General features: G+C 44.8%; 1 protein-coding gene across 2 annotated transcripts in view; it reads left to right on the top strand.

The window, feature by feature from the left end:
- Positions 1-12,125, top strand: part of scel (sciellin) — a 93,593-nt gene that overhangs the window by 48,410 nt on the left and 33,058 nt on the right. For both annotated transcript variants that reach the window (XM_008106872.3, XM_008106871.3), the window contains exons 9-11: positions 6,491-6,544; positions 7,964-8,002; positions 8,853-8,993. In XM_008106872.3, the coding sequence (XP_008105079.2) occupies positions 6,491-6,544; positions 7,964-8,002; positions 8,853-8,993 (234 nt within the window). The remainder of the gene's footprint in view (positions 1-6,490; positions 6,545-7,963; positions 8,003-8,852; positions 8,994-12,125) is intronic.

Genomic DNA, 12,125 nt, shown 5'->3' with positions numbered 1-12,125 from the left:
CGAATTGACTTAATTGGCCCTCTGAGGGCTATGAACCTTTTCAATGCGTTTAAAAATGATGAAGTGTCCATTCCTTCTATGACTTCTATATGGACAGCTCGTATTACTAAACAAGTAAACAAAACTGCCCACCTCTTGTTATTTACAACACCACCCCTGGTTTTCCTAGTGACAACCTCCCAAGGACCAAACACATCGATTCCCACATGGGAAAAGGGTGGGTCTGTCAAAGTCCTATCCTGAGGTAGTTCTGCCATCAACTGACTTTGACAGTTTCGCCTAAGGCGCCTGCATTTAACACATTTGAAAATACAACTGTTGACCAACCTTTTGGCATTAACTACCCACAGACCTTCATTTCTAAGGGCTGCCTCAGTTAGAGTTCTACCCTGATGATGGATCCTTTCATGGTGATGCCGAACGAGCAGCAATGCAGTGTGACTATTAGGGGGTATGATGATGGGGTTTTTTATGCACGCCTTGAGTTTAGCTTTGGCTAACCTTCCTCCAACTCTCAAAATACCCTCCTTGTCTAGAAATGGGTTTAACTCATTTAGAAGACTTTGATTAGGGATGTTGAGCCCTTGCTCTAGCCTAGCTATTTCCTGCTTGAAAGCAGATCTCTGTACTGACTTGAATATGACGCTCTTAGCCTTTATCATATCCTGGACCTGTAAAGGCTCACTATCTTTGCAAGCTAAACGATGTATAAGCCTAGCAACTGCTCTAAGAAGACTGTGCCACTCCGAAAAACATTCAAAACGGTGTGGTTCCAGGCAAGATCTTTGGCCCATCTTGATTTCTGTGGTCATCTTGCAAACTTTCACCTCTGGAACGGACTCGGGCAATTCTGTATTATCGGTGGGAGAAAAGGCTGATGGAAAATTGACTTCGGTCAAGCATCTGGGGCCTGTCAGCCAACTTGAACTTAACACTCGTTGAGTTGAAGCTCCTCTGGAAGCGATGTCAGCTGGGTTGTTGCTGGTGGCGACTTCTGGACTGAACTGGTGCCCAAACTCATCTGCGGTTCTTTTGAGGCAGTAGTTTGCAACGGCTGGAGACGGGGTATTTCCAAAGACATGTACACGCATCTGAAAAACCCGAACGTCACACAAATTTTGAGTGTCCGCGTACCACAAAAACTTGAGGTACCTGCGATGATCAGGACGAACTAAAAAGGCGTAAAACATCTTGTGGATGTCTGCAATAACAGCAAACTCTTTCTCTCTAAATCTCAAGATGACTCCGAGCAAACTGTTTAAAAGATCTGGTCCCTTTAGCAAAACATTATTAAGAGAAATGCCTTGGCATGCGGCACTGGCATCGAATACAATTCGGACCTTGTTAGGCTTTTGGGGATGCGTGACTTTATGGAAAGGCAGGAACCAGTTTTCTTCATTGACCTCACTTTGATCAGAGACCTCGGCGTAGTTACTTTGGAACATGTCTTCCATAAAGCCAACGATTTGCTCCTTTACCTTGGGGTCTTTCTGCATCTTCTTCTTCAGTGACCAGAGTCTATTTTCTGCCACATGCCTGTTGTTTGGCAAAGTGGGTTTTTCTGCTTTAAAAGGCAGAGGGGCTATCCAATTTCCCTCGGGACTCCGGGAAACTTGAGAGTTCATGATCTCTAAAAACCTCTGTTCATCTTTGGAAAGCGCTGTAGTTTCATCCCTTTCGGAGACTTCAAAGATGGAAGAATACTCTGGTGTTATCCCCTGACAATAGACCGAGATATGACTCAAACAGCTATGCATTAGTGTGGGGCGACTGCCTTGAAGCACGTGCGCTTGACGAGTGCCCACCGACGATGGAGGGTGCATCCTATTTATGCACACTGGGCCTGTAACTGTCCAGCCTAGTGGTAGCAGCTGAGCAATGGGCGCCCCTGGAGGTCCCTTAACTTGGTCGTTCACATAGAACAAGTTCGGACAGTCCGCACCAAGCAGAAGGGCAATGTCCACATCTGGACGGAAAGCAGGTAAGGCGTTCTTCAGCCTTCGCAAGTGAGGATGGGCTTCCACGACTTCTCTGGTGACAATCTGCCTTTTGTTCCGGGGAATAGAGGAACACTCAATGAGGTCTGGTAACTCGAACAGTCTCTTCTGGTCACAAGAGGAGACAACAAAGCCGGATGCTATGCGACCCTGCAACTTCTTCTTCCCTACACAGGTGGACATGGTGTAGTCGACCGTCTGGGTTTTTATGTCAAACAGTTGGAAAAACTCTGGAGTCGCCAGGGAGGCGTCGCTTTGTGAATCCAAAGCCACGTAAAGTCTCTTTTTAAGCCAAGGTCTTCTGGCTGGATATACATCTGCTAGGCAGATGGGATGGCAGACTCTGAACTGGTGCACGTCAGAGCATAGTTCAGTACAGGCGACCGATGGAGCATCCTCCTGCATCCGTGACGCGGTCTGCATGTTGGTGGCTTCAGTAGATGACCCTTCTTTGGAAGACGTGTCCCTTTTGGCGCGGGAGACAGCGTCAGAGTTGTGCATCGCGGTGCAATGCTTAAGGCTGTTACACCTTGCGCATTTGACGTCCTCTTTGCAGTTGGATGCAAAGTGAGGAGTTGCTCCACAGCACCTAAAACATATGCCCAGCTTCTGTACAATCTGTTGTCTTTCTTTATAAGGCTTCTTGCCAAATTCCCGGCAGTTGGCCAAACTGTGAGGCTTTTGGTGAATGGGGCAGAGCACCTCCTTCACCTCTGACTTGGATTCGTTGGCCCTGTGCTGAGTTTCAACAGCCTTAACACTAACCGGTCTTTTGGCCTCTCTGGATGGTTTTTTCTCCACTTTAGGTGCCTTCTCTGGCTGGGTCCCTTGGTATAAGGTGGGGAGGCCCGTCTGCGGATCATTTTTTTCTCTGGCCGCCCTGGTGATGAACTGGACCAAATGAGAAAATGGAGGGTATGCCTGGGAGTGGGCCTCCTTGTAATTGAAGACCTCCTGTCCCCAGCGTTCTTGCAAAGTGAAGGGCAGCTTGGTCAAGATCTGCCTCTGGGACAGGTGCTGATCGAGGCACTTCAAACCGGGCAGTTCTGGATTCTCCTTGGCCGACTCTAATTCCGTAAGGAGATCGCTGAGGTCCCACAAGAGTTTGAAGTCTTTGAGTTTCAAAGCTGGGAACCTTTGGAGCTTGTCCATAAGAGATGCTTCAATCTCTGTGCTGGCCCCATACCTCTGCTGCAACCTGGCCCAGGCCTTTTCCAGGGCTTTGTCGGGATCGGCTACGTGGGCTGCGTGGATCTTCTTAACTTGTGAGGATGAGGCTGGGCCCAACCATGCAGCCAGAAGAGTCAGTTCTTCCTCAGGCAATAACTTTAAGTCTCTGATTGCTCTCTGGAAGGTGGCCTTCCAGAGAAGAAATTCCTCAGGCTTGTCCGAAAACTTTTCGACACCCTTGTCCTTAAGATCTCTTCTGGGGCTTCTGATGATGGAGACAAGCTGGGACTCTGGCGTCGAAGGGAACAATTGAGGAGTTTGCTGTTGTGGAGTGGACTCCCACCGTGCACCTTGCGTCAACCTTTGGCCTCTTGGAGGGATGACATCGACCACTGACGAATCGGTGGCTCCCTGTGCAGCTGTCTGTAAGGGCCAACTAGCACTTGGCCTTGAGGCCCTGATTGACTGACCTAGGGATTTAGCAGGAGGCACAGGTAGCTCGGGCAAGGGTGAGCTCCCCGCTATGACGCTCTGCTCTGCAGGAAACTCAAAAGTGACTTTGGGGCCCTGCTCTGGGTAAGGAGAGAAGTCTTCCTGTTCCTCATCCGAAAACTGGCTGTTTAAGCTATTAAGATGCACAAGCACCTTGGAAGAAGGGTCCTGCTTCGGCAACTGACTTACATTTTCTTCTGTGAGTGGCTCAATTAGGGCCTTGGCCAAAGTCTCAGCCCTTACCTTTTTGGCAGTAGCATCCATCCTTATTCTAAGCATTTCTATTTCACCTTGCCTTTGGGCCTGTTCCATTTGCATTTCGCTTTGTCTACGGGCCTGTTCTATTTGCAGTCGTTGCTCTTCTTCTTTAAAGGGAAGGGTGAGATCAGCTGCCTTAGCATCAGCCTCCGCCCCCGCTACCTTGCTCTTTAGCTCTAGACGTGCAGCCTCCTTAATGTGCAAGGCAGCTAGGGAAGAGATGGCACTCCCAGCAGCAGAAGACTTGCTAGAGTGGCTATGTTTAGAATGATGCACACTCCCTTAGCTTAGATACCTGGCTAGAGCGGTTGGACTTAAGACTAAGTGCCACAGCAGGTGATTTTAAAAGATTGGTCTCATGGCTGCATAAGGAAGACTGATTTCCTTTTGGCTTAGACCTTAGATTAACAGATGGAGAACTAAATTCCAAGGCATCTAGAATTGCCCTCACCTTATTTTCTTTCTCATTAGTGTCAGCTAAGACACTCACTATTTCTAACTCTGAATCCTTGGCGTTAATGCGCTCGAGGACCTGGACTATCTTAGACACCAAACCCCTCCAAATACCGAAGGTCTCTTCAAGGTCTGTCTGTAATATGGATGGCACCCTTGTAATACCCAAGCTCTCAATTCTGTCCATTAATGTTACAATTCGCTCCCATGCCGAACCTAACCTCACATGGAGGAGCTCCTTTTCATCTATTAGATGGGCTAGCATCTTGGCTGAAGGGTGCTTTATCCTTTGGGGCCTTTCATTCCTACTTTCAGCCTCAGAAGGAGGTATACCATCTGCATCATCTTGAAATTGCATAGACATTATGTATTCTTAATAGCAAGTAAATTTACAACAAAGGCAAATGCAATATACCTGCAAGTAAATTTACAATAAAGGCAAATTCAATATATAATACAATTCACAGCACTTAACCATAGCAATATATATCACTAAGTAACTATACTTTACAAAGATTGTGACCTTTGGCGCCAGACTTTGGTGGGCAAGCTGCAAAATGCCAACTGACAGCAACTTGCCACTTGATACCTCCCTTGCCCGAGTGACGTAAACTGCCAAAATGGCGACTTTGCCAAATTTTCAAGCACCTCGTGCTCTGCGGCTCGAGGCCTGCCGCCGAAGGAGCACCGAGGCTGGCTTTGGAAAGGAGGAGAGAAAAGACGCCTCCTCCCCGCTGTGAAGGGAGGTCACCACCGCAGGTCGATGAGGCAGGTCACCACCGCAGGACGATGAGGCAGGTCACCACCGCAGGACGATGATGCAGGTCACCACCGCAGGGCGATGAGGCAGGTCACCACCGCAGGACAATGAGGCAGGTCACCACCGCCAGGCGACCGTCCCGGCCGAGCGCTTCTGGACTCACCACCTCCGTGTAAGCCCAGGACCTACTGCTGGAGCTCCGCGGCTCGATGCCTGCCACCGAAGGAGCTCGGGGTAGATTGCTGGGTTTTGCACAGCCGTGCAATTGCAGAAACAGCCGCAGGGCTACGCGCACACACGCAAGCTGAAGAGCAGGATACTGCAGAGGCTGAAGAAATGGAGCCCCACTCTCTCACTTGCCTTTCGGCCTGGCAGCAAGCTTTCACTGCAACAGACCACAAAATCAAAGTCTCTATGGCCGTGCAAGCTAGCTGAAGCGGAAAAACCGCTGATCGTCCTCAAAACTGTGCCGTCCGCCAGACAATAAAAAAAAACTATAAAGCTGAAACGTGCCGTCCTTTATCCGGGCGAACTGCAAATCCCTATAAGCTGTCCTAAAATATTGAACGACTGAGTCTGGAGAACTTCAAAAAAGGATGTTTATTCATACAAGGTTGTAAACCTGGCACAGATCTTAAAGTTGCAGAAAATGAAACAAATTTCCATAGGTTTTAGTTGCAGAATTATCCCTGGTTCCAGAAGGCAAAGGTGATTATAAAACCACTATACCCTAATCACGCTGTCTATATTAGAAGGAGAAACTCTTTCCTTCCCTATCTTTACAGCAAAGATTAGTTCTAGAAGCGATGGAATAACCCTGCTCCTCTAACTAGATTTCCTATTCCAGATCAGTATAATTCAATACTTATCTAATTTGGATAGGCTTAGATTGGCCTGGTTTTGAGGATGATTTGTCCCAGTTAGCCTTGCACAGCTCCAGCACGTTGGAAGACTATAGCCAGAATGAAGCTCCAAAATGGAGACTAGACCCTGGTAAAAAGGGCGGTCCTAAGATGTTGCATTCTTTGACCAATCACTGCAAAGAAAACTGCAGCCAGCTCTTGCAGATTCCAAGCCATTTTTCCTAGGCTTTTGCAGCCAGAGGCTCAAACAAAATGTAAAGGAGGGAAAACAAACAAACGACCAATAGGTAAGGCAAACCATCGTCCTGGGGGACGGAACACCAGGCATGGGCAAACTTTGGTCCTCCAGGGGTTTTGGAGTTCAACTCCCACAATTCCTAACAGCCTCAGGCCCTTTCCTTTTCCAGAATCATTCATAACCCTTTACACTTCTTCTGAAATATTTTTATTCTCATCATGGAAATTAATCCTTTAATTGATCATTTTCCTTCATACAGGCAATCCTGGACCAAGTCAAACACAGCTTCGGGAATTGCTGTCAATAACAAACCGTAAGGATGAACACAATGCTTGTTTTCAGGATTTTTTCCTGAAATAATATTAGTGACTATTTCACACATTGCATTTCCATGTATATGCCAATTTTATTATTCTGGCTACAACTAAAAATAAGAAGCCTGAGTGCACCAAATATGAGTTTGTGCACCGTACAATAACACAAAACAGCTGCGTTTCCTCATCAGTAACTGCTCTGAGTCCCCTTCGAGGTGAGAAGAGTGGGGTATAAATGCAGCAAATAAATAATTAATTACATCTACTTGTTGTTTTAAATCTGGATTTACTGGCATGTCACGGATGAAATAGCCCATAGGTGGACTGTGAATGGCTTGGACAGTAATGAGTGAAACTCAGACGGTGCCAGTGAGTCAGTAGAACAAACTTGCATGTCTAATTATCTGATAGGAATTGTGATCCAGCACCATCAGGTGGACCACAGTTTCAATAACCTCCAATGACTTCCTTGCTAGTGGGGTAAAGAACGCAAGTTTGAATTTTAACTTTAAAGGAGCTGTCCAAAGCATTGAACCTGATTTGGAAATAGAGCTTAGCAGTTTGGAAAGATTAATCACAGTTCACATTAAAGAGTCACAAGCCAACTCTTATAGAACGATTTAGGAGTTATAATTGATCCTGCTTAAACACTTCTGTGCTTTCTCATTCTGGGAAAAATTGCCTTGAACTATTCATCCAGACAATAGCAAAAAAACAAAACAAAACAAAAGCTATTCTATGATACTCCCAAATATCATTTTAATTACTTGGATTATAGCTGTGTTGTACATATGCTTCCCACTCCTCCTCTATATTTATGCTTAAAATGTGAAAAGGGAATGAAGTTTGTATTTTCTTCCTGTTGTCTTCATTCCGTGTTAATTTTGCTTGCATTAATTTGTGGATGATCTTCTGGAACAAACTACAAAATTAAAGTGCACTCAGTTGTTTTCCAAAGGATATCAGAGGTATTCCTCAGTTCTCTGCATGATGGAGAAATGACTACCAAATGCTCCCCTAGACCAGAACTTGGAAAAGTTACTTTTTGAACTACAACTTCCAGAATTCATAGCCAGCATAGTGACTGGACATAATGTTCAGGGGCTCCAGGATTACTCCAGGTCACGGATTGCATCTGAGCTTGGAAGCTAACCAGTGTCAGCCTTCATTTCTACTTGTTTGGGAGACTGTTAAAAATACCAGGTGCTGTAGACTATATTTCAGAGGAAAGAACTGGCTAGACCACCTCTGGGTATTCCTTGCCTAAAAAGACCCTGTGAAAATTCATTGGGTCAGTGTCTATTAACAGGCGACTTGAAGGCATATGCACACAAAGCACACACTCACACACCACTGACAACAGCATTTAATTGGAATCCATTATTTGTCATTTGTAATGATTTTCTTTCTCTTTATAGAGTTTCTCCTTCTTCAGAGAAAACTGGTGGACCAAAAATGTATGTATTCTATTTCATTTCCATATATTTAGACTGTTTCTTGGAAAGAGTGTCCAGATCAACATATGTTATTTCTAATTGAATGAAAACCTTCAAAGAATGACTATAATGTTCGAAGGGACCACACAACTCTCCAGATGTTATTGTTCTGCAACTTTTATCACCACTTACCATTGGTTTATATGGCTAGGGCTCATGGCATTTGTAGTCTAGCAACATCTTGAGACCAAGGTCAGTGGCTGGAAAAAGCAGGTTTACTTTCTGGCTCATTCTGGCTGCAGTCCTATATGCACTTTTGCCAGAATAACCTCTGTGGAACTAACAGGACTGAGACAGTTTGACTTGCCTAAGGGCACCTAATGGGTTTACATGAAAAAGCAGGGATTTGAATCCCGGTCTCGAGTTGTAGTCCAACATTGAAGCCACTACTTCATACAGGCTCTCTACTGAAGTGCAGCTAATCTAAAAGTTGTAGTCTAGTGAAACACCACTGCTCTTTGATAGAAAAGGTTAAAAACCTTGTAAAATTACATCTCCCATGACATCATAGCATTGAGCCATGGCAGTTAAAGTGCTGTCACACTGCATTAGTCCTACAGTGTAGATGCACCCATAGTCCAGCACTCAAATAATTAAACCATGCTAACCTTCTTGGGTAGGATCTACTCCCAGGTAAATAAGTACGTGGATGTATTATTTTAATTCACACACACTCCAGCGGGATGATTTTTTTTGTAATGGAGGAGCAATTATTTATCAATTGATTTCCTAATCTGCATTTCTCCCCTAGACAGGACTTAAGGTTATGCTAGTTCTCTAAAAAAAATAAATACTGCATTTTGTTTTCCAGGACTATCTACTCCTCAGAACCAATTGCTTCTCAAAAAGAACCAAAAGAACCGATTGCATCTCCAAAAGAACCAGTTGCATCTCCAAAAGAACTCGTATCTCCGAAGCCAAATGTTGTTGCAAATAATCGACCTACCACAAGGTAATGAAAGCTGATATGACTGATGATTAGCTCTTCTTATGGCACAGCTGTATGGTACAAAGCAGCAAAAAACAAACGCAGTCAGCACCACTGATTTCAGATAGAAAGATTTAAGCTCAAACAGTTGTAATAACACAAACAAAATGTTTTACATATCTCCTGTAATGAAGTCCCAAAGTCCAGACAAACTAGACATTATATATACATACTTGTATAGAAACCTGGATCATTTGTGTCTTTTTCTGGGCAAATACTCTTGAGAGCGAGCGTGATATAGTGGTTGAACATTGGACTATGTCTCTGTACTATACCATGGAAGCCCACTTGGTGGCTTTAGATACTCTCTCTATCTCAGAGAAAGACAAAGGGAAATGCCCCTTTAAACAAATCTCCCCCACAAATTAACTCCAATCCCTAATAGGATTGCCTTAGGGCAGGGGTATGAAACTCATTTTCACTGAGGCACACACCAGCCTTATGGTTGCCTTCAAAGGGCAAGTTTTAATTATAAGACTGTATAAATGTAACTATGTTGCCCTGGCATTGAAAGCCTCACAGGCCATATAAAATGACACAGTAGGCCAGATTTGGCCTGTGGACTTCACATTGGACACATGTGACTTAGGGTTTGAATAAATTGAAAATAAAGCCTGAAGGCACACGACAATAACGACTGAGCAGGAATGGAAGTATCTGAACACACAAAGAAATATGAGAATGCACAAAAAGTGTAGACTAACTGTGTATACTACAGCTATCAAGGGGAAGGCAGACTCTTGCGGCACAAGATTTATGGGCATTTCCTTTCCACACTTGGGTTTCTTCTTTCTTCAAACCCTTCTTGGAGATCTGCATCTTCTGGCATTAAAACCAAGGCAAGAGGACAAAAGTTTAACAAAGAAATGATATCCCATTCCCCAAACTTTTTTGTGGGTGAAATGTCAGGAGAGAATGCTTCTGGAACATGGCTATACAGCCTGGAAAACTCACAGCAACCCAGTGATTCCAGCCATGAAAGCCTTTGATGACACATTTTTGAATTCCCTTCTGGCATAACACCATGTATTAAATTATTTCTATTATTCAGTATTATAGTTATGCGGGATAAATATTACTTATTCTAAACTAAATATTGTTGAATGATACATGATCATATTGTTATTTATAGTTCAATGTAAGGCAATGCAGGGATCCCTGGAGTCCCTCCTACTGACTTTGGTCTGCTTTGCCTTGATTTGGATCCTAGATATGTCATTGCCTGATGCATGATGTCCAACATCTTTTCGGGTATCTTTCAGATATGTGGAACTCCCTTCCTAGTGGGATTAGATCGGCCCCTTCCCTCCTGTCATTTTGCAAACAAGTGAAAACCTGGCTTTGGGAGCAAGCATTTGGCCCAGTATTACTATCTGTGCAATACAGTTGGAATTGGCATTAAATTGATGAATATGATTATCTGGCTTTAGATCTATGCACAATAGTCACCTAATGTTGACATGTTGTTTTAATGTTGTTTGGAATTGTTGTTTAATTGCTTATGCCACTCATGTAAACTGCTCTGAGCCCCCCTGTATGTATGTGTGTATGTGGCATGGGTGTCCGCTCACAGAGACAGAGTCCCGCCTCCACAAATAGGCTATAGTTCCCACTAAGCAGGAGACACCCATGTCCCTCCCTTGAAGGACATTGCAGGAGAGCACCATAAACATGTCCAAGAGCCCTGCCAATGTCCTCCTCAAACACCATACTGAACTGAAGGCTTTCATTTGGGGACAATTTCCTCCTGGATTTTCTGTTCTTCCTCCACCAAAGACACCTCCCAGGGTTCCTTTCTCTTTCCATTGGTGTGGAATTAGCATGACCCCGCCTACTGCCTAGACTCAACACAGGCAACTTTGCATTCTTCAGGGTTTGAGTGTGACTGACATTGGCATCAGGAAGTTATGGTTCACCCATATTCAGAAAATACTGAACCCGGCTATGATGAATCTGGACCGAACTTGGCACACAGACCCAAGATGGCCAACCGTGAATACTGGCAGAGTTTGGGGAGGGTGGACCCATGATTTCGGGCATTGTAGTTACCGCACATTCTTATGAATTTTCTAATGGGAGCATTCATAAAATACAATAGCAAAGCAAAGCATTACAAATTGGGCAGCACAGTTGAAGGGAGATGTTGACAAGCTGGAAAGCGTCCAGAGGAAGGCAACTAAAATGATCAAGGGTCTGGAGAACAAGCCCTATGAGGAGCTGCTTAAAGAGCTGGGCATGTTTAGCCTGCAGAAGAGAAGGCTGAGAGGAGACATGATAGCCATGTATAAGTATGTGAGGGGAAGTCATAGGGAGGAGGGAGCAAGCTTGTTTTCTGCTGCCCTGGAGACTAGGACGTGGAACAATGTCTTCAAACTACAGGAAAGGAGATTCCACCTGAACATTAGGAAGAACTTCCTCATTGTGAGAACTGTTCGGCAGTGGAACTCTCTGTCCCGGAGTGTGGTGGAGGCTCCTTCTTTGGAGGCTTTTAAGCAGAGGCTGGATGGCCATCTGTCGGGGGTGCTTTGAATGAGATTTTCCTGCTTCTTGCAAGGGGTTGGATTGGATGGCCTGTGAGGTCTCTTCCAACTCTACGATTCTATGAATCTATGAAATTACCAAACCAATATTACCTAGCATCAAAAAACAAACATTACCTTTTTCAAATAACCCGGGCACTGCTGGGTCCCCAAGCCAGTAAATGATAAATATTGCCTGGATACCAAATCTCGCAACCTATTTCGGCACACTATGGAATAGTCCAGGAGCAACCCTTGCCTCCTCTCTTGTGAAACTTTGAGCCCTGAATTATTTCAGGAAGAAAACAATGAGCTGAGGGAGGATTTCTCTTGTCAGACCTGGAGATCTTAGAGAATAAGATATCGACGAATTAACTTGGGAAAGCAGCTGCTGCTATCCACTCGCAAAGCCTTGCTTAAACCTTTCCTAATCCTTTTCCTCGTTCATTTCGCATTCGCCCTCCCCGGTGGGTCTTTATTAGCATATCAAGCATTTTGTTCCCGTTTCGCCGTTGGTGGAGGACTGTGGCAACCATCTTTGACTGCACTCACCAGTTCCTATGGCAACCTTGCAATA

Source organism: Anolis carolinensis, chromosome 3, assembly GCF_035594765.1.
Source record: "Anolis carolinensis isolate JA03-04 chromosome 3, rAnoCar3.1.pri, whole genome shotgun sequence".
Lineage (NCBI taxonomy): Eukaryota > Metazoa > Chordata > Lepidosauria > Squamata > Dactyloidae > Anolis > Anolis carolinensis.
Note: the sequence above shows the minus strand (reverse complement) of the source record. Positions and strands in the feature narration are given on the sequence as shown.